General features: G+C 48.2%; 1 protein-coding gene across 8 annotated transcripts in view; it reads right to left on the reverse strand.

The window, feature by feature from the left end:
- FRMD4A (FERM domain containing 4A) overlaps nt 1-22,010 on the reverse strand; it is a 466,163-nt gene that overhangs the window by 11,761 nt on the left and 432,392 nt on the right. For all 8 annotated transcript variants that reach the window (XM_082240074.1, XM_082240073.1, XM_082240077.1 and 5 more), the window contains 5 exons: nt 19,688-19,810; nt 14,663-14,891; nt 11,959-12,015; nt 10,137-10,374; nt 8,218-8,382 (listed from right to left, as the gene is read on the reverse strand). In XM_082240074.1, the coding sequence (XP_082096200.1) occupies nt 8,218-8,382; nt 10,137-10,374; nt 11,959-12,015; nt 14,663-14,891; nt 19,688-19,810 (812 nt within the window). The remainder of the gene's footprint in view (nt 1-8,217; nt 8,383-10,136; nt 10,375-11,958; nt 12,016-14,662; nt 14,892-19,687; nt 19,811-22,010) is intronic.

Consider the following 22,010-nt stretch of genomic DNA (forward strand, 5'->3'; position numbering starts at 1 on the left):
TGAACACCCGTCAAAACCCTACCTGTCAGAGCTGCTACCAGGTCCCAGCTCACATAGGACCACGCCACACAGCGTCCACTTTAAAAGAGTCTTTATTGAGTTACAGGTTTCATTTCCGAACTGCAGCGTGCAGCTCTACACCTTCTGCCCTAGGTCGGCGAAGACCCATCTGAGTCCCCGCCTCTTGCACACCAGCTTAATACCCTAGCCTTGCTCCACCTCCTTCGCCTCTCCCTACGTCTCTGGGTCCTTCTGCCCCCCTGGGACTCCTCCCTTCTACTCTCCTCTGACGCTGACCCCCCTGATCCTTCCGCTTCCTTTCGGCGGGCTTTGGGACCTGGCTCACTCTCCGGGCTGCTTACTGCTCCAGCTTCCGCTGCATTTGAACTTGGCGCGCGCGCCCAACTCTCTACTTTCCTCTTGACCGTTGCCTCGCTCTCTGAGGAGGGCGTGACCACCCCTGACTCGTGCCCTCCCTCCTGCTGACGGCCTCCGGAACCCGATGCCTGGCTGCCTTCCTCCCTGCTGCTCTCAGTCTTGAGCGTGGGTCCCGACTTCCAGCTGCTGCTCTCTGAATCTCCTCTGTTCCCTTCCTCCTGGGGTGTCCCCCCGGATCCCCCCCTTGCTCTGCTCACTGGGGCTCCCTTTTGGGAGTCCTCTGACTCACTGCTTAGGCTTGGAGATCTCGGGTCGTCATCATCACTCATTCTCCCTTCGGCTTCCTCCCCCTCGCTCTCTGTTTCCACCCTTCTCTGCGTCTCTGCTTCTGAACCCCTGACATCCATCCCCCCCTCGAAGCCCCCCCTTCCCCCCTCCCCGCTGTCAGGTGTGGGTGCTGGGTGCTCCCTCATCATGGGAGGGAATGCTGGATACAGGTCGCTCCCCGTGGGTGGCCGCCAACTGAAGACCTCCGAGTCTTCCCCCTCGCGGTCGTCGACGTTGACTTGTTGCTCTTCCATCTCTGTACCGCCGTGCTCGAACCCGAGGTCCTCCCCGAACACGTCCATGTCAGTCTCTGCGTCGGTCGCTCGACCTGGCATCTCCAGCCACTTCCTGCGCCATTGCTCCTCTGGTCGATCGTCCCACCAATACGAGTTGCCTGATGCCGAACCTGCCGGTGAACCTTCTGGGGAACGGGTGCTCCGTGCGGGTTCCCCTTCTGAGTCGAATCCATGGAACGTGCTGGAAGAAAGTGTGGGTGTGAACAACCAGTCGTCGAAGAAGCTCGCTGGCATGGGTTTGTGTGGGAAGAGGGCATGAAACTCGTCCTTGAGCAGGGGTTCCTCCAAAGCGTAGTCTGGTACCCAGCTATTGGCGCTGGCCCGGGTGCCCTCTCTGGCTAAGAGGTATTCGACCCCCTCTTCCCCCCATCTGGAGTCCAAAATCTCCGTGACCTCGTTGATGTGGTCCTGGTGCTTCACCTCCCGCGTCTCCGTCCGTTCCCTGAGCGGCCTTGGCGCCGTCCCTGGCTCCTGGAACCTGTGAGGTGCCTTGTAGGGAGTGAGCACCGACCTGTGGAACACCGGATGCATTCTGGAACCCTCCGGCAGCGCCAGTCGGAAGGCTACCGGGTTGATCTGCGCTTCGACTTGGTACGGACCGATCTGCTTGTGCCCCAACTTCTTCTTGGCAAGTGACCTGGTCGGCACTGCGTGGGCTGCCAACCAGACCCAGTCTCCCACTTGGATCACTTCGCCAACCCGCCTGTGCTTGTCAGCTTGCACCTTGTAGGCGTGCTTAGCTAGCTCCAGCTGCCGTCTGAGTTGATCGTGGACCGCCTGCAGCTCTGACGCGAACGCGTCCGCCGTCTGTGGTTCTCCTTCCCCCACTCTCTCCAGTCCCGGGAAGGTTCTGGGATTCCTCCCATTGTTGGCAAAGAACGGCGTCACTCCTGTGGACACGTGCTTCGTGTTGTTGTAAGCGAACTCGGCTAGCGGCAGGTAATCCACCCACGTCGCAGGCTGTTGATTGGCATAGCATCTCAGGTACTGCTGCATGATGGCATTGACCCTCTCTGCTTGCCCGTTGGTCTGCGGGTGTCTTGCTGATGCCAGATTGACCTTGACATTTAGAAAACCCATCAGCTTCTGCCAGAAAGACGAGATGAACTGGCGTCCGCGGTCGGACAGTATAGACCGTGGCAGGCCATGCACTTTGAACACGTGATCTATGAACAGTTTGGCGGTTTGTTCCGCCGTGGCCACCTTCGCACACGGAATGAAATGTGCCATCTTGGTGAACAAGTCCACCACCACTAGCACAGCTGTCTTGCCTCTCGAGCTGGGTAAATCTGTCACAAAGTCCAGGGCCACCCTCTCCCACGGTTCAAACGGTGTTTGCAGCGGTTCTAACAGTCCCGCCGGTGGTCTGCGTACCGGCTTGGCCCTCTGGCAGGTGTCGCACCTCGCGACGTAGTCCGCGACCTCCCCTCTCAGCCTGGGCCACCAGAAGTCTCTCGCGACTAACTCCATCGTTTTCTCTGTGCCAAAGTGACCGGCCGTGGGTGCGTCGTGCAACTGTTGCAGTACCTTGGCGCGAAGGTCGTCTCCTGGTACATAGACAGCCCCTTTGCGTAGGAGCAAGCCGTCCCGCACCTGGAACTCGTCCGTGGTAGCCGTGCCTCTGAGCAGTTCCGCCATCTTGTCTTGCGCGAATGAGTCGTCCCGCAATGCACGTCGCACCGCATCCAGGTCTACTGTAGCTGAGGCACACGCCCACGCCGTCGGTGCGAAGATGTGCATGGCCGCCGCTGGCGTCACCTCTTCTAGGTATTGCGGTTTTCGGGACAGTGCATCCGCCATGATGTTGGTGTCGCCTGGGACGTACTCTATTCGGAAATTGAAGTCAGCAAAGAACTCCGCCCAACGTATCTGCCTCTGGTTCAGGAACTGAGCCGTGCGCCAGTGCTCCAGATTCTTGTGGTCCGTGCAGACCTGCACCGTGTGCTTGGCGCCGATTAGGAAGTGCCTCCACGCCTTGAAAGCTGCATGAATGGCCAGCAACTCCCTGTCCCAGATGGTGTAGTTCTGCTCCGACTTGCTGAGCTTTCTGGAGTAGAACGCTCCCGGCCGCCACACCCCCTGCGGGTCTCGCTGCAGCAGGACAGCTCCCACGGCTCTGTCTGACGCGTCTGTCTCTACCCTCAACGGTTTACTGGGGTCGATATGCAGCAGTTGCTTCTCCGATGCGAAGAGATGCTTGAGCGCTTGAAAGGACTGTTCCGCCTGCTCCGTCCAGATGAATTTCTTTTTTTTGGAGCTGAGCGTGTCCGTAATTGCTGCCGTCTGCATCGCGAACCCCTTGATAAACTTGCGATAGAAGTTGGCGAAGCCGACAAACCGCTGGACCTCCTTCCGGTTGCGCGGGCTCTTCCAATCCAATACCGCACGAACCTTGGTGCTGTCCATGGCTATCCCCTTGTCCGACAACTTGTATCCCAGGAAATCCACCTCCGTCGTGTCGAACTGGCACTTCTCCAGCTTGGCGTACAGTCTATGTTGTTGCAACCTGCTGAGCACCTCCCTCACGTCTCGGTCGTGAGCTTGCTGCGAGTCAGAGAAAATCAGGATGTCATCCAGGAAGCAGACGCATGTCTTGTAGAGGAGTCCCTCCAACACGTGATGCATAAAAGCTTGAAAACAGTGAGAGCCATTTTGTAATCCAAAGGGCATAACTCTGTATTCGTAGGTGCCCAGCGGTGTGAACATGGCCGTCTTCCACTCATCGCCCTCCCGCATGCGGATGAGATTGTACGCCCCTCGCAGGTCCAACTTGGTGAACACGCGTCCCTTGCGCACCGTCGCGAGGAGGTCGTCAATCCTGGGCATGGGGTAATCAGACGGTTTGGTCATCTGGTTCAAAAGGCGGTAGTCCACAACGAGTCTTTTTTGGGGCGTGTCTTTCTTTTTCACGAAGAAAACGGGACTGCCCCCCACTGCCTTGGACTCTCTGATGAAGCCACGCTCCAGATTATGCTCGATGAACTGTTTGAGTTCCTGCATTTCATCTTCAGACATGGAGTATAGCCGCCCCTTCGGCAGCGTCGCCCCCGGTAGGAGGTCAATCCTGCAGTCATATGGCCGGTGAGGGGGTAACTTGTCCGCCTCCTTCTCGCAGAAGACCTCCAAAAAGCTCGCGTATTTGTGGGGGACCGCTTGCAACGTTCCCAACTGCAGTTGTGATTCCTCCTCCTCTCCCTCCCGTCGGGGCAGGATGCAGTGTTCTGCGCAATAAGAGGAGCCGAAGATCAGTTGTCTCTGGTACCAAGCCAGTGTCGGACTGTGCCTGTCCAGCCAACTCATGCCCAACACAATGGGCGTGTCCGACAGTTGGGTGACATTAAAACTGATGACTTCCCTGTGGTTGCCAAGGCGCATCACCATCGGTGGCGTCTGCTTCACCACCTGCCCCCCTAGCAACTCTCTGCCATCCACTGTGACGACTTGCAGGGGCAGAGTGGCAGGCAATAGCTGTATAGCGTGCTGCTCCACAAAGCTCTGCGCTATAAAGTCTGCGTTGCTTCCAGAATCCACAGAAAGCGGCACTTCGATAGTGACGCCGTCGGGTAGCTGGAGAGATGCTGTGAGCTGCACTACTGGTTTGGGTGGGAGGGGATCCGTGGGTTGCAATATCGCTGGGGACTGCTTCACAGATGCGTCTGGCTGGGCCCCAGTGCCTCCGTCTCCAGCCAGACATCGTCGTTTCCCTGCTGTGGTTCTCCTTGCTGCGTTGCTGCAGTCACCATTGCTGAGGCTGCAGTGTGCTTGTGGAGCCTCCGGGGACACTCCTTCGCCAAATGGCCTGGATCCTCGCAGATGTAACACTTCCTGTTCCCTCTAGGAGGCTTCGCTTTTACTGCTGCCGGTGCTAGAGCTCTGGCTGCTGACTGAGCCCTTGCACCTCCAACCTCCATCGGTTCCCCTCCCCCTCCTGGCGGAGGTGTGGATTGCGCACGCGCTGCTTCCCTCGGAACGAAAGAGAAACTTCTCGCTGCTTCGCGCCCTCCACGTCCTTCATCTCTGCACCATGGACGTTCTTCCAGCCTCACCCCCACAGTCAGCGCCCTTTGGACCACCTCCTGCGTGCTTCGGGGCCTCTCCCCCCTTGCAATTTCATCCTTAACCGCAGAACTTAGACCCTCCCAGAAGAGGTCTCTGACAGGGGGCGAATCCCGATCCCATTCTAAAGCACTGACCAGCGCAAAAAATCGGGCGTGATACTGCCGAACGCTCGCCCTCCCTTGTTTTAGTCCATGAATCTCCCGTCTGGCAAGATCCACATCAATAGTAGACAAAAAACACGCATCCATCGCTTTGATAAAGGCATCTGCATTCTGAAGCGCCGGATCTTTATCCCTCCACAAATTGCGCAGCCAGGCTTTGGCATCCCCATGCAAATGGGACAATATGAACCCCACCTTCTCTTCCTCATCTCTAAAGTCTTTTGCCAGCAGTTGCAGTGCGCACATTACGTCTGCTCTAAAATTAGGGTACTGTTGCAAAGTCCCATCGAAGTGAGCCACAAGCCCTCCTGCTCTCCGTGCCAATCCCACGCCCTCCGGTCTGGGTCCCGGTTGCCCTTGCTTAACAAGCATTTCAAACCTGGCGTGTAGGTCTCTGTAGGCGGCTGTAGTCTCCTCCTCCCGTTTCTTGGAAGCCAATACCTCTGAGGACAACTGGGTCACTGCCTCTTGCAGCGCGGAGATCCTCTGTTCTTCCGTCATCTTGCTAACCTTTGTGAGCTTGCTTACAGACACCCCTCTTCCTCCCCTAGCGGCTTCTGCTCCCGCTGCGAGGTTTCAGGTTTCTGAAGCTTTGAAGAGATGGGTCTTACTGTCAGAGCTGCTACCAGGTCCCAGCTCACATAGGACCACGCCACACAGCGTCCACTTTAAAAGAGTCTTTATTGAGTTACAGGTTTCATTTCCGAACTGCAGCGTGCAGCTCTACACCTTCTGCCCTAGGTCGGCGAAGACCCATCTGAGTCCCCGCCTCTTGCACACCAGCTTAATACCCTAGCCTTGCTCCACCTCCTTCGCCTCTCCCTACGTCTCTGGGTCCTTCTGCCCCCCTGGGACTCCTCCCTTCTACTCTCCTCTGACGCTGACCCCCCTGATCCTTCCGCTTCCTTTCGGCGGGCTTTGGGACCTGGCTCACTCTCCGGGCTGCTTACTGCTCCAGCTTCCGCTGCATTTGAACTTGGCGCGCGCGCCCAACTCTCTACTTTCCTCTTGACCGTTGCCTCGCTCTCTGAGGAGGGCGTGACCACCCCTGACTCGTGCCCTCCCTCCTGCTGACGGCCTCCGGAACCCGATGCCTGGCTGCCTTCCTCCCTGCTGCTCTCAGTCTTGAGCGTGGGTCCCGACTTCCAGCTGCTGCTCTCTGAATCTCCTCTGTTCCCTTCCTCCTGGGGTGTCCCCCCGGATCCCCCCCTTGCTCTGCTCACTGGGGCTCCCTTTTGGGAGTCCTCTGACTCACTGCTTAGGCTTGGAGATCTCGGGTCGTCATCATCACTCATTCTCCCTTCGGCTTCCTCCCCCTCGCTCTCTGTTTCCACCCTTCTCTGCGTCTCTGCTTCTGAACCCCTGACACTACCTAATAAGATTTTATTTATGTATTACATTTACCGTATTTTTCGCTCTATAGGACGCACTTTTCCCCCTTCAAAAATGAAGGGGAAATGTGTGTGCGTCCTATGGAGCGAAGACGCCATAGCCCCGCGACCCTCTCCCGGCTGGAGAGGTGACGCGCGGCTATGGCAGGAGCCTCTCCGCTGTGCCTTTCCGCTGCTCCCTGACCTGCTCTTTGGGGCTGGTGGTGGGCTTCCCCCGCCCCAAAGAGCAGGTCGAAAGGCTTCCAAGGTAGCTGCCTGAACGCACCTTAAACGGCACCTTGTTTTAGAGCGGGAAAACAAGAGTGGGAAAGTTCTCCCCCTCTCTGTGCATCGCCTCCTGCCGCTTCACTGAAGGGGCACTGGGCAGAGAGGAGGAGAATTTTTTTTCCTTGTTCTCCCCCCTCTAAAACAAAGTGCGTCCTATTGTTCGGTGCGTCCTATGGTGCGAAAAATACCTATGGTGCGAAAAATATGGTATATCTCACTCCTATGCTTCCCCCTGTACATTCTATAAGAGATACTGACAGGCCCAAGGTCACCCAAGAAGCATCATAGCTGAGTGCAGATGTGATATTGCCTAATAAATACACAAAACCACCCACCCAGATACTGCTTCCTTGTTTTTGTAAGCAAATAATCACATTGCTTCCAACATTGTTTGGCTGGATTACATGACCAAATGTTTTCTAGAACTTGTGAAATGGCATCATGTGAAAACAACTGTGGTAACACTTTTCTGCTATGTGGTACATTTCTTTTTGACCTTTGGCCACTTCCAGTTCCAAGTGAACACATATAGAGCACCTGTACCCAGGTAAAAGAGCTGTTCAACTTATGTGGGGGATACGTCCCGGGAATCGTGCCTAAAGCCAAAATCACTGAAATAGCAAAAAATGACCGAAAGAATCAGAAAGACCAAAATTTAAATAAGGAATGGGGAAAATACATAATTTATCTTAAAAACCATTGGAAACAGCTAAAATCATCAGTAGGATTGAAATAACACTTGTGGTTTAATGAAAAAGTTTTCGATTATTATAAAAGATGTAGGAAGAAATGGTTAACGAAAGGACTCACAACGGGGAGGAGGGAAGTTTCAGGAGATTCTTTGGAATCTTGTTTTTATGTTGGTTGTTGGATAATTGATTGTAAAATTTTAAACTGAAAAACTAAATATATATATATATTTTAAAAAGCCAAAACCGCTTATAATCAAAACATTGGCTTCAATGGCGGATGGGATTGCTAAGGTCATTTCCCTCTTTATTTCTTTATTGCTATGCATGTAAAATTGAATGTGCACAAATTAAATGAACGCAAGTTGAAGGCATACTGTATGCAACTTTTTGGGATGTGAAGGGATTTCAAGAACATAATTTTAATCTATTTTTCAAACTTGATTTAGCTAAAAGGCTCCTATCCCTCCCCAAAATATCAGAATCTTTGTTTTAGCTGAAACAACTGGGAGCACAATCCAATTCAGAGCAACTCTTGAGCAGCCTGATGAAATTTAAGTCGGCTTTAGGAATTCCAGGCTCCAGATTTAACATTTGGTAGGGGGTGGGAGAAGAGAAGCTGAGGACCTATTGGACTGGGAGAACTTACCTAGTGGAATGCACATAATGTGGACTGCGTACCCGTAGATCTGGTGTTGTTGGCATGCTGGATTGGGAGTTCCAATGGGGCAGATTCCGAATGGGGCTGTTGTGTAGGGAGTTGCTCCCTCCACCCTCTGCACAGCTCCCAGTGCTGGGAAGCCGCTTGTGACTGCTGCACACAAAAGGAAACATAGTGATCAGGGCAGCTTGTATACTTTATTACATGGGCATAGGAGAAAACCATAAGCGTTTTTGGGTACGACGACAATTCTCATTTCTTAAGTCTAGCAGACTTGACAGGTCCTATTTCAGCAGCCCAATGCGACTCTTCTTACAGCTGGGGAGTGAGAGAGGGGGGGTTGCCTGACGTCATCTAGAGGCTGGCAAAAGGGCAATTCACTCAAGGGAATTCTGGGCTCACTGTTCATGCTTTTAGACATTACTACACTAATTTTCTGCTAAATTACTCTGCATTGCTCCTTTTTCTAACAACAATAAGCTAAGGCACAAATAATGTGCCAAATAAAGCACAGGAAGTGCTGGAAGACACAGAGAGGACCCCATTGAGTGATATTTTTGTTTTGCTATTTGGGAGTGGCAGCCACTATTATTATTAATTTACCTTCCCTTCACCTTAAGCTCCCATGGTAGCTTATAACAATTAAAGCACAACATTAAAAACAGTTTAAAACAACTTGCAATCACAGAAATAAGGTGGGTCCTAAAAATGCACACCTCAAGTGTCAAAAGCCAGGGTAAAGTTGCAAAATGAAGATGCCAGACTTACCTCTGCAGTAAGAGGGCTCCATAGCTTAGGGCAGAGCTTTCCAAACTTTTCATGTTGCTGACACACTTTGGAAACATGCATCATCTCACAGCACAGCAATTCAGTTTTACTAGCAAACCAGAGGTTAAACTAACCCTTTTCCAGGCCTGGGAGGAGCATTTGGCACATAGGGAAGGGCCTCTCTTGGGCCACCACAACCAAGATGGCCCCTCCGCCAATGTAAATACTCAAGAGGACCTGTAGGCAAGTCTTTCGGATATCTGGGGCCTGGGGTTGTTTATGGCTTTAAACATTAGCATGAGCACCTGGAATTAAGCACCTTCCATCATGGAGATGCAGAGGCATTAGCCAAATCAACTATGTTTTGCATCGAGGTGCTGTTTCCTCAGATGTCTTCATCAGAGCTACTTCCACAGCTGAAGAAGCAAGCTGCAGTTTATTAATGACTAGAGTTATACCTTCGTTTTCCAACAGCTTTGTTCTCGAATGTTTTGGTTCCCAAACAATGCAAACCCGGAAGTGACTGTTCCGGTTTGCAAACTATTTTTGGAAGCCGAACACCCAGCGGGGCTTCAGCAGCTTCCGATTGAAGCTGTGCTTTGGTTTCTGAACAGTTTGGAAGTCAAATGGACTTCTGGAACGGATTCCGTTCAACTTCCAGGGTACGACTGTACTACTTTGCAGTGACTAACCTCTTTGTTCCGCCAGGCCTTTGGTCAGGGCGCAGCCTGACTCCCTCCTCTGGCAACCTGCACAGAATTTTGCTTAATTGGTTGCCTTCAATTTGATTTAATTAATTTATATAATGAAATATTTTTAGATTGTGTAACTATTTTACTGTTTGATTATTTGATTGTTGTTAGCCGCCCTGAGCCCGGCTTCGGCTGGGGAGGGCGGGATATAAATAAATTTTATTATTATTATTATTATTATTATTATTATTATTATTATTATTATTTGGCTTTTGGGACTGCTGAAGAAACTTCTGGGAATGTGGGGTCCCTTCCAACTCTGCAGTTCTGTGAGTCTAAGTATCCTACTGCACATCCATGAAATTTGCTTACAAAGCCTTGGTCGCCCCCCCCCTTTATAAATGGGTGCTACATGATAAGGAAATGTCTGTCTCCATGATGACTTACCTGGAATGGCTGTGTGAAGAGCGCTTCTTGACCTTCTCATAGGGTTCATCCAAGGAGGACTCGCTCCACATCTTGGGCTTGAGGGGGGACTTGTCATAGTCCTTCTTCTGGTAGTGCACCTGCCTGAGTCCCTCCAGGGACTGCGGAGGAGCTGGCCTATTATGCAACGGGGGGCGGGGAGGGAGTCCTTTGTGAGGGGACTGTAAAGGGGATATCGTGCTGGTAACCTGAGTGTCTTCTGAAATGGGAAAAAAGAGGAAAACTAAAGGACAGGAACACTATTTTGTTTAAATACTTTTTGCATGGCCTTTTAGAAGATGAGAGGTCCATGCTTCAAGGAGCTTACAATTAAAAAGATTGATACAGGTGTAAAGAGGTAGAATGTATGCTCATTTTAAGGCCTTTTTTTAAGTATATGTGTATAAATCCTATGCATAACTAATATACAGATGCCATACTACTTTACTGTGCTCAAAGCAGCTTATATAAAAAATACAACAGAGCAACTTAAAACCACAATTAAATGTAAGCCTAGAAAACAGTAAAGCACCACAGCAAATTCAACAGTCAAGTAATACATGAGTTCAAGACAGCTCTTCATATCGCCAATCTCCAAATGCCAGTCAGAATGAAAGAGTTTTGCAACTCTTTTGAGAAACAATGAGGGAAGAGTTAATTCCGATCTACGCTGGGAGGTTCTGCCAAAGCTTTGGGTCAGTTGCAGTGAAGAGCCTGCTTCTTGCTGCTGATGTCTTCAGCCTTGCTAGATGGACAGCGTTCGTCCCCATACTCTCCACCACCATAGCTGGCTTTGGCAGATCATTGACTTGGAACATCTTCTGAGACTGAAGCTGGCGCACCTCCCACCTCTCTTCTCCTCAGGAAGTGCTGAAAGCCTGCCGTTCAGAGGTGAGGGAGAGACTTCGCCAGGCAAGGCCTTGCCCCACCCTCGGGTCTTGGCTGCTCAGTTTGTATTGTCTTATTTTATGTACCGTGGCGTGCCATTGTTTTATGGATTATAGTTTAGAAATTATTTATTGTAACTGTTGAGTGGATTTCTGTTCAACTTTTATATGTTATTATTATTTAATACTATTCTAATGATTGTTGAATGTTACTTTTTTGATGTAGGTTGCCTATTTTAAAGTTATGTTTTATTATCACATTTTGTATTGCATTAGATTGTTATAAGATGTACATTTTTTGTTTTTTCAGCTTGTAAACCACCTTGAGTATTGTAAGATAGAAAGACGGTATACAAATTAAAAATGATGATGATGATGATGGGTATGTTTTTCAGTGCAGCAAAATACCCACAAGTGACAGTATGATATCGTTCTACAAGGGGTGTGGCGTCTGCTTGAACATTTGGTTGCAGGAAATTGTGCCTACTTTTCAGTTGAAAAAGGTTATTTGGATATTTGGGTAGTGACTGCTCGAAATAAAATCATCCCAAACTATCTTGGAAATGTTACTTTAAACAAAAACAATTTTAAGTGAGGTAGGCTCAGAGGAAAAAATATAGTACAGGATTCTCCAGGGAGATTATATAGACAGGAGAGTGTCCTGGAAGTCTTGCTACATGAGTTACTTACTATATGAGTTCTTACAACCTTAGGCGATGATCCAGCCAAAGCCAAGTACATTTAAGTCCCATTGATGTTAAGGCAGAGATAGATGTACTTTAAACTTCTCCCACTAAAACCAATGAGAAGTGTCGAGATTCGACAGGATTCTGCCCCAGCTCCTTTGACACAACACAAGCTTCTTTTTTTCAGCAGAGACATAAAATACAATATATAGCAATGAATGTCGTACATACCATCCTCCAGAACGAGAGCGTCCGAGAGTGAACTGTCCTCACTGGCAATATTTCCATCTGTCAAGTGAAAACACATACGGAGGTTACTGTGCAGCTCCACAGTGTGGGGAAGCCCAGCAGTAATCCACTCATGCCAGGCCACAAGAACAGCTCTTCTGATCCCGCATGCTTTCCCCATTAATATGCTTCCATGGACCTCACAAGCAGAGCAGGTAAGGATCAGCTCTTGCATGTTTGGCAGCAACTGATATTCAGAGGAATACTGCCCTTGAAATGTTCCCTTTTGTTGCTATGCAGCCCTTAAGAAACATATCTTCCCTGAATCTGCCCCTTTAAATACCCTTTTAGAAGCTATAGAAAGTGACCATTGCCACATCTTGTAGCAGCTGATTCCATGTTTTAATTCCATGCATTTATTTTGTCCTAAGTGGACTGTCCTTCCATTTTTCTGTGTAATCTAGCATTATGAGTAAGGGAGACATTTTGCTGTCTCTCCACTTTCCTGCTGTTCATGACTTCAGAATTCAGCTGTTTCCTAGCTAAGAAGTCCCAATTGCTGTTGTGTGTCTTCATAAGGGAAATTTTGGGTTCCTTGTTATACACCTTTTACAGCTCTATTATATCCTTTTTAAGATGGGATACAAACGGTACACAGTATCCCAAGTGTGATTGCACCAGTGACTGATATAAAGGCATTATGATCATTCTAAATACATGCAGGTCCCACTACCTGAACAAAATGTCTTTACATCATGAGTTGATGATTTCCTTTGATCCCTATGGGAAATTTTCTAATGCGTCTGAACCACAGAATTTTGACCCTAAAATGATGAGAAAATCCCCTGGAACCTGGCAGAAGGCAAACAAGGAAGGAATAAAAATGCTCTCTTATTTGTCTGATCTCTCTCCCTCCTTCCCACCATGGTTTCTGGTGTGGACAGCAAAATACAAAAAAGTTAGGATTCTCTACAGCTGCTTGGATATCTGAATCTGAGGTGTATATAGCGAGGTTTTGGTACCAATTCCTCATGTTTGGATAAGTGAATTTTCATATAATGAGCATCTGTATAACAGGACCTGAGTATAATCACTAATGTCCCTTCTCTGGAAAGAACCAGCTAGATCAGAGCCCAACATTAGCCCTTTTATTTACCGTATTTTTCGCCCTATAGGACGCACTTTTTCCCCTCCAAAAATGAAGGGGAAATGTGTTTGCATCCAATAGGGTTTCGCTGAAGCCTGGAGAGCGAAGGGGGTCGAAGGGGGTCGGTGCGCACGGACCCCTCTCGCTCTCCAGGCTTCAGGAAGCTATCCGCAAGTCTTGCAAGCCCGGCGGGATGTCCCGCGGGCTCGCAAGGCTTGTGGGCAGCAGCCTGCAGCCCAAAAGCTGAGGGACAGCGGGGAGGCACAGCGCCGCCACCCCGCTATTCCCCGACCTGATCTGGAGGCTGGCCGGGGGGGGGGGAGAGAAGCAAGCTTGCTTCTCCCCCCTGCCAGCCCCACAAGCTCGGGGGATAGCAGGGTGGTAGAGCGCCGCCATCCCCCTATTCCCCGACCTGATCTGGAGGCTGGGGGGGGAGAAGCAAGCTTGCTTCTCCCCCCGCCAGCCCCACAAACTCGTCGGACAGCGGGGCAAGCTGTCCCTGAAGGCAGAAGAGGGAGACGGAGAGCTTCGTCTCCCTCTTCTAGCTTGGGGATGGTTGTGCAAACCTGGGGGGGAAATAATTTTTTTCCCCTTGATTCCCCCCCAAAAAACTAGGTGCGTCCTATGAGCCGGTGCGTCCTATAGGGCAAAAAATACGGTATTTATTTCACCAATTTTCCCACTGTTTAACACTTTAGCCTCAAAGCAGTGTTTAGCTTGAGCACATGAAGACTAAAAGTAAGGAGAAAGAGAGGCATGCACACCTAGTATGGTCGGTGTGGTCATTCCATCTCAATTTTCTTGTGTTGAGGAGGAAGATCTGAAGGGGGCTTTTAATGAAGTACATTTAGTTTAGAAGACGTATCTGGAACCCTGCCCCATCAGGATTACTTATTGCGAGGATGCAATTACTTACTACCACTGTATTTACGTGAATCTAATGCACACCCTAACTTTTATGATGTAATTTGAACAAAAAAGGTGCACATTACATTTGTATAAATATGGTACTTAAGCATGCTCAGCTAAATGCACTTAGAAAGCCTCTGAAGTGAAGGTGGTGCAGCATGGGGGGCATGGAGGGGGCTTGGATGCCACTGCCCCCACCCGACTTTAAGCCCTTGTGCATTCAGACTGAACGCCTGGAGAGGGCTGGTGTCAAGTAGGGACTTTGCCCCTGCCCCAAAGTGCATAGCACTGCATAGCACTCACTTACGTTTCAATGTCATTCACCACTTTCCTTTTAAGCTGCTCACACATTTCTTAACAGTATCCATTAACTGAAATTTGTCTGTGAAAGGGTCTGAAGACACAACTTCAGATATGGAAGTTGAGGATCCAGGTGTGGCATGAAGAGCAGTCTGCCTGGCGCTCACCTATCAAAGTGCTGAAGTTTCATGGGAAGTTGAGGTTAGGAAGAAATATTTGTATAATCCTTCCAGAAACCCACCTCCTCATCAGCTCCTTGGGAAGCATTGTCTTCTCCCGAGCAACCCACCCACCCCCAAATGATCATCAGGAAGAAAGATCAGAGTATCATGAAGTTTGGGTTCTGTTTACCATCTATGATCAAGGAGGCTCTTTGTGTTGGCTTCTTTCCAGATTTGATACGGTACTCGTTGATGGCATTTTCAATCTCCTGAAGTTTCTTCAGTGCATTCAGGTATGAGGTTTTCCTTTGTTTTTTCAGCTTCTTGCTGACATTTGGGTCGCTGGCTAGGCGTCGGGCAGCTTCCGTGATTTGGGACTGAATGGCAAATTCTCTCTCCAAGCGTTCCAGTTCAGCTTCCTGTCCAACAAGAAAGAGGCTTGTGGCTGTCAGTGCCTTAGCCATGGAGCATGTAAGAACAGAAGAAGAAGAACCTTGCTGGGCCAGGCCAAAAGCCCTCCAGGTCCACCAAGAGGACTATGAGGCTGCCTATGCGTCTGCAGGTGCAAAGTATAGCAGCTTACTAACAGTACATCTGATCACGGGCAAGTTTGGCTGGTGTGTACTGGGAAGATTTACAAAGCAACAGCTTTCTTCTATGTTACATACCACAATGGCGCTACTAAAACAACTTTAGCTCATGTTGCTCAGTCTTGTGGATTTTAGTAGTATTACACAAAATAAGTCAGATTGTGCATCCATAGCAGTGAGCAGAGGAGGAATGACCGCCGGGAGGAGCCCAGAGAGAAGAAACGCCCTGGTGCATCTGCAGCAGCACAACTGGATGCCTTCATCTGCCCCAGCAGGTCTCTCCCATATTGGTCTCACAGCCACAGCAGGCGCTGCAACCTTCCAACAGTTGACTTCACCCCCAAAGGCACACACCTCCTTTGTTTCCCAGGACAGATGGATGCCAACACCATGAAAAGTAGTTATGAACTACAATGAACTGGGGGAGGGGGACACGACAATGACGATGACATCCATTTGACATAGTAAGGAGCATTCCCCTTCATCCACTCACATGGTTCCTCACAGAATTCTACCAGAGTGGTGCAGAATCAAACCACAGAGAAATAGCTGCACCCATCTGATAATGCATAAATTGGACCTTGGGAATCACAGCATTACAATCTTGACATTCCTGGGTCTTCGTTCCATGGAATTTGCTAATTCAAAGTTGTGTAGTAAGACAATTGTGTGTTAACTGAGAAGTGAACTGCACTTTTTCTTGGAGCATATGCACATGGTTTTCTGTAAGAAAAACTCAATGTGCAAGTTCCTGTGCATGTGTTGGGGCTCTGGGTGATCAGGACACCTGCACACCTGGAAGTCCTGATTCCATCCATACAGCCCCTATACATCAACAACATCTTGTGGGTTGCTGCTGCCTTACAGACAATTGTGCATAATGTGCAGTTACTTTAGGAAGCAGATGCAGAGTAGGCCTTGCTCCCCAGGGAACACACAGTTGACCTTCACATGAATAACACACACAGAGAGCTAGTGTCGGCACTGAACACCACAGGAAATATTTGACGACAACTTACGACCAATCAGAAGGACAAGTTACACTGTAAAATCATACACGTGTTTCATGTACTCGCACAAACATGGAATCTCATGGAGAGGACTCTCTGTCTTTTAAAAACAAGTTTCTATCCCCGAGCGCTGGGAGGAAGGCACTTAATGAGGAAAAATCATCTGTTAGAGGCTAGGAATTAAAACCATCAATAGATAATCCTTCGATGTTTTGCAAAAGTTCAGTTTCTTCCTGCAGCATTTTCGCCCCTTCCCCACAGAAGAATGAATCTAGTGGTCTATTTTATTATTTTCTATTTGCTATACTATTGAGGTTTCCATCAGAAGAATCTAAACTGCCTCGTATTAACTGGAGGCCTGTATATATACCAGCAGCAGGGACATCAGAGAGCTGAGGAGAGGAGCTTTAACATCATGTTCCTCCGCCATCTCTCTTGGCTGCCTCAGTGAGCCAAGCACCACGCTCTGTTTGGCCCAGGCAAGGAAAAACCTCACCCCTGAGAGATGGTGGCATCTACACTTTGGGGAGGCTCTTTTCCTCAGGCTTGTCTTAGGTCCACAAAGGACGGCTCCAGCAGAAACACCAGAGAGCTGGGAAGGGGGCCTTTAAGATGACATTCCCCCAGCATCTCCCGTGGTTGTTGCACCACAGAGATTAAGCTAATCGTTTTGTGTTCAGTTGCATACGATTTGCACTGAATGGCATAACCTGTTGTAAGCAACTCTGGGGTTCATTCAGAGAGCAAGAGGCATGGAATGAATCTTTGAAAGAAATATATATTGCAGCTAGCAAAATGCTCATTATGTCAGCAGATGGTCTATGAAAGTCTTGTTTATTGCACAGCTCCCCCTGAGTGCAGAGAGTATGTGTGCTCTCTGGCACCTGGGACAAGGAGGGCTGGGCCACACACTGTGGGAACAGTATTGCCCTTGCTGCAACTGGGTCCCAAGAGCAGCAGCTCACCTTTTCCTCCAGTGGTGAATTTTCACTTTTACTGGATAAATTAAAAGTGTGTATTTTGAGGAGGAGGGTATCCCTGTCCCTGGCGGCCCTAAGGGTTAAGAACCAAGCCTGTTCCTGCCAACATAACCCTGTCCTGGGTTCTAGTTCTAAAGCCGCCTTCCTCAACTTGTGCCCTCTAGATGTTTTGGACCACATCTCCCATCCCCCAGCCAGCACAAGGAAATGCTGGGAACTTGCTATCATATGCTCTATGAAGAGAGATCGTCTATCTCTGTCAATCAGTGCCACAGTCACCGAAGAAGCCACACTGCTGTGAACTAATCTCTCTTCAAGACAATATGTCTCTCTGAAGTATTCATTCTGGACATCTTGGCTTAAAAATCTCCTTTGCTGTCAGTGATGAATCACCACTACTTTAAATCCATAGCTACAGTTCTCACAATGCTACAGACTGAATGGCTGTTGTGTATGTGTGGGTTTTTTTAGAAAGAGTTTTTGCTTTGAAGCTTTCATAAGCCCTGTCAACACTGAATTTATTAAATGTGTATTCAACACAATATATTTTAAGACTCAGATCCTGATCTGCCGCCTCACTACAGAAAATCTCCCACAACAGCCAGTGAAGGCAGCAGATGAAAGGCACTGTTAAAAATGAATGCATTTGATGTATGATTTTTCAGTGGCCCAGTCTTATCGACCAAGCCTGCCACTTTCCCATGTGGATCATCTGCTAGGGCTGTTACCACATTAAGAAGAGGGAAAGTAGCAGCTCACTTTGCCGCTGGCTGTGCATACAGCAGGATTGGCAGCCAGTCATGATTCTTGACAAGTATACCCAGGTGGCACATGTGTTTACCAACATGGATTTGTCATGGTATTACTTCACAGTTTCACATGGAACATTTAAAATTACCTAGGAATACACCTAAACATGTAATGAGTGGTCCTTACAATCAAAAGGCATGAGGCACAATTATAGATATTTGAGGTGCTCATTCTTTGCAAATTCTGATACAAGCTGACCTGACACTCACCTTCTGGACCAGAACTCAGTTATCCTTCAGATGTCACACTTCATTTAATTTAGTGGTGCAATTCTTGGCTCAAAAAACATACCCAAATGTGTTTGAAAATGGATGTTTCTGAATTTTTGTGTGGATTTCATGGACAGAGCAGACTTCTGAATAAACACATATGAAAATGACACTAGATGGATTGGTGCCTCCCTAGATACAACCTTCCTTTCCATGCCCTAGTTAGGAAAGCAAAAAGCACAGCTCGCCATGCTGGGAAATGTCTGGTTATTCACACCTAACTTTTAAAAAACGCTTAGCTGAATGTAGGAACACTAAAAAATATATTTTGACACTAGGGTCTCAGAATGTTCCCCAAACTCTAACTCCCAAGGTTTCAGTGGGGGAGCAGCAGAAGCACCTGCCCAGTGGCTCTGCTTTACTCCCTGTGGCAGCGTCTTCGGAGACAGCCATGGCAATAAAACCAGCTTGAAACTATTTAAACCAGTTGTGCCAAAGTGTCTGCCTCATACTATTGAGGAAAAGTTCATTAACACGAATCACTGTTCTGCTGTAGTAAATTAACTCTGAATGAAGTCTCTCCTAATGAAGACTAAACAAGTCACTACAACGTACCATTATCTGAGTTATTTTCTATGTAAAGAGCATGTCTAACCAGTGTCATTCACTGGAAAATTCCTCTTGGCACACGATAGGGACACCCTGTTTCAACAGAATGCAGGGCCTTTCCAAGTCACTAGTCTAGACAAGTACTTTCTCTTCATTTATATGCTAATTAGTGTGGTGGACAGAATGTTGGGCTTTGACCAGGGAGACCCAAGTTGCTGTGTTCATGTGAAACATTGCTCTCACCCCTATCAAAAAGGTGGTTCTATCTGTTCCATAAGTCAAATTAGGGTTAAATGTGGATAAAGGTAAAGGGACTCTTGACTGTTAGGTACAGTCGCGGACGACTCTGGGGTTGCAGCGCTCATCTCGCTTTACTGGCCGAGGGAGCCGGTGTACAGCTTCCGGGTCATGTGGCCAGCATGACTAAGCCACTTCTGGCGAACCAGAGCAGCGCACGGAAACACCATTTACCTTTCTGCCGGAGTGGTACCTATTTATCTATTTGCATTTTGACGTGCTTTTGAACTGCTAGGTGGGCAGGAGCAGGGACCAAGCAACGGGAGCTCACCCCATTGTGGGGATTCGAACTGCTGACCTTCCGACTGGCAAGCCCTAGGCTCTATGGTTTAGACCACAGCGCTACTCATGTTCCATTAAATGTGGATAGGACTGTGCAAATCATTAAATTACCATACATCAGCCCAAACATGAAAAAGAGCTATTGCTCCAAATGTCACTATCCAAAAAGCAAGCAATTCATAATCTTTCACAGTCATAATGTGCCCTAGGAATATCAAGACAACAAAATAATCAGGAATGCCCCATAATAAAAAGACCACAAATTCTATTCAACAAGTTAGTATCAAATTTAAAGAGCACAAAGGGAGGATAATTCCAGTAAGTGATTTACTTAGTCTTTCCAGATCCTGGCACAGGCTGAATGCTGGTGTTTTAATTTAATAGTGCAAAAGAGAAACAGAAAGTCTGAATCTGAAAGCAACCCTCACCTCTCCTTTTGGCAGTATTTTCTGTTCATCCAGTTTAAAGGAAGTACCTATTCTTCTACGCACAATTGGGGGCTCTTCCCCTGGGTCAAGGGGATATTCTCTTGGCAATTTTCCTGTAAGCTCCTGCAAATGTATACAAAACATTAGAAGTTAGATGTGTTGTGCACATCCACCAAGTGGATTTTATCTAGATGCGCAATAGCATTTCACAAATATTGTCTTTAAATAACCAATATTGCATTTTTTTCTGGTTGAAGGACACACAGTTGATTCTTTCTGGGTGTGTTTATTCACTTAGAACTTCAGTTTTGTGAAAGATCCTCTTAAGAATGGGAGTTGAGCCACATGCTTTGTCATCTGTGACCAGAAGAGAATGTGAAACTGGAAAGTAAAGGTTACTTTTGGTTAATAATCTGTCAAACTTTCTGAGATTACTTCATTGAAGAAGCCATGTTGCTGTCTTGGAACTCCCTATACAGAACTCCTACAAAGTCTCACCTCTCTTCTGTCAATTCCCTGCTCAAAACCTCTCTCTTCTGTGGCTCAACCTCTTAGTCATCACCCTCAATTCAAACAAAGCCCAAGAGTGCATAATTGCATCGACTTTCACCCTTCTTGCCCTGTGCCTCATCTCTCTTTCTTATGTCACCCGATCTTTTGTTTAAATTAAGAGCAAACATTCCTTGGGCAGGAGATTGGGCAGGAGAGCAAAACGGACACTGATTTTACTATATTGGTCATAATCTGTACAGTTTCTATGACGCCAGAGAGTTTAAACTGCTGGACTGGCAGAGCACTGGACGCCTGGCTTCACAAGCTCCCACGATTAGTTTCACAGCATTCCGCTGTTTGTTGGCACTTTGCAGGCTGTGCCTTTCCCTGCACCATTCGATTTCAAACTCTGCAAGCCTGAACAGGTTCCATCAGGTGACTGTGACATGATTGTGACATCAGGTGATTGACAGGTGGGCGGATCTACCCACCTGCCAAACTTGGCCCACAGGGGGTAGGGGGAGATAATAATCTGGCCCCTCACCCTTGCTCTAAACAAACATTTTGTAGTAATAGAAGTAGTGACCGTAAAACAATAGCTGCATCATATTTACCTGCTGAATATCATTTTGTCAAGTTTCATGTGATGATTTTTATTTATTTATTGGCAATTTTGATCCACTACCAAATTATTCCATGGTGGAATGAAAGAGTCATTAGGACAGATTAGTCTAAAATAACAAGGCGGATCCTTCACATTTAACAACTTTTTATAAAAGGTAATTGGCATTACCTTTAGCACAAACATTGTTGCTTGTTTGCAGTGTGAAGAGCAAAGGCACGTAGCTGTCTAAAGAGAGAGAGAGATGTTGGCCCTGGAGCAGGGAAAAGGCTCTGTGCCAAGGAGGGACAATGTTGTGCACTAGCTGCAACACTAGCATTGCGAGAGTCCAAAATCCCCAGCCTTCTGCAAAAACTATCCAGGCAAGTGGAAGGCAAGCGAAGCTCCAGGCCACCTCCTGCTTGCTGCCCCGACCCAGATTCTCAGCGGAGCTTTTCTCCTTTTTCCAGGTCACTGAGAAAGGAGAGCCTGGTTCTTTTGATGCTTAACTTAAGCACACAATGAGCTGCTGGGAGGCCTTGAATTGTTTATGTCCACTTTCTAAGGGCAGCTTTACATGTCAGCCCAGCACAGCCTCTAGAAGCTGATGCACAATCAATTCAAATGTTTGATTAAATATGGTGAGTTTTAACCATATTTAAAAGATATTTATTGTATCTTTTTAACCCTATATGCACTGCTTAGAGACTATGCTGTTAAACAGTATATACATTGTTTAAATAAATAAAATACAAATAAAACCGGCCTCCAATTAAATCAGCACAGATTTTTTTTTAATCCCCCCACCCCGAAAAAATACAAGTCCTTACAAAACCAAATGCAAAAGGCATAATCTCAGAAGAGCGGCTCCACCTTGTGCCTCCTGGCTCTGCAGTGTGATACCTGGCGCTGCCAAGTCAAGTGACAGCAGGGGCAAAACTAGGCTTTATTTCACCCGGGTCAAAGACCCGGCAACCCCTTCAGGGGCATTTGCGTACACACAGGCAGGGAGCCTCAATGGTGCCCTCTGGAGGCTTCACCCGGGGCAAAAAACCTGGCTAGCACCCCCCCCCTGCCCTGGCACTGGGTGGAAGTGTCACCCTGTCATCACTGTGATGTTAGGATCAGCTACAGGCTTCTCTTGCTCTGCTGCTCCCCTCATTCCCTCTCCCCACGGTCTTGCTCTTTAGGAAAGCAGCCTGAAGTATTCACACCAACTGGAAAAGGCAT

This window comes from Podarcis vaucheri, assembly GCF_965113315.1.
Source record: "Podarcis vaucheri genome assembly, chromosome: 10".
NCBI lineage: Eukaryota > Metazoa > Chordata > Lepidosauria > Squamata > Lacertidae > Podarcis > Podarcis vaucheri.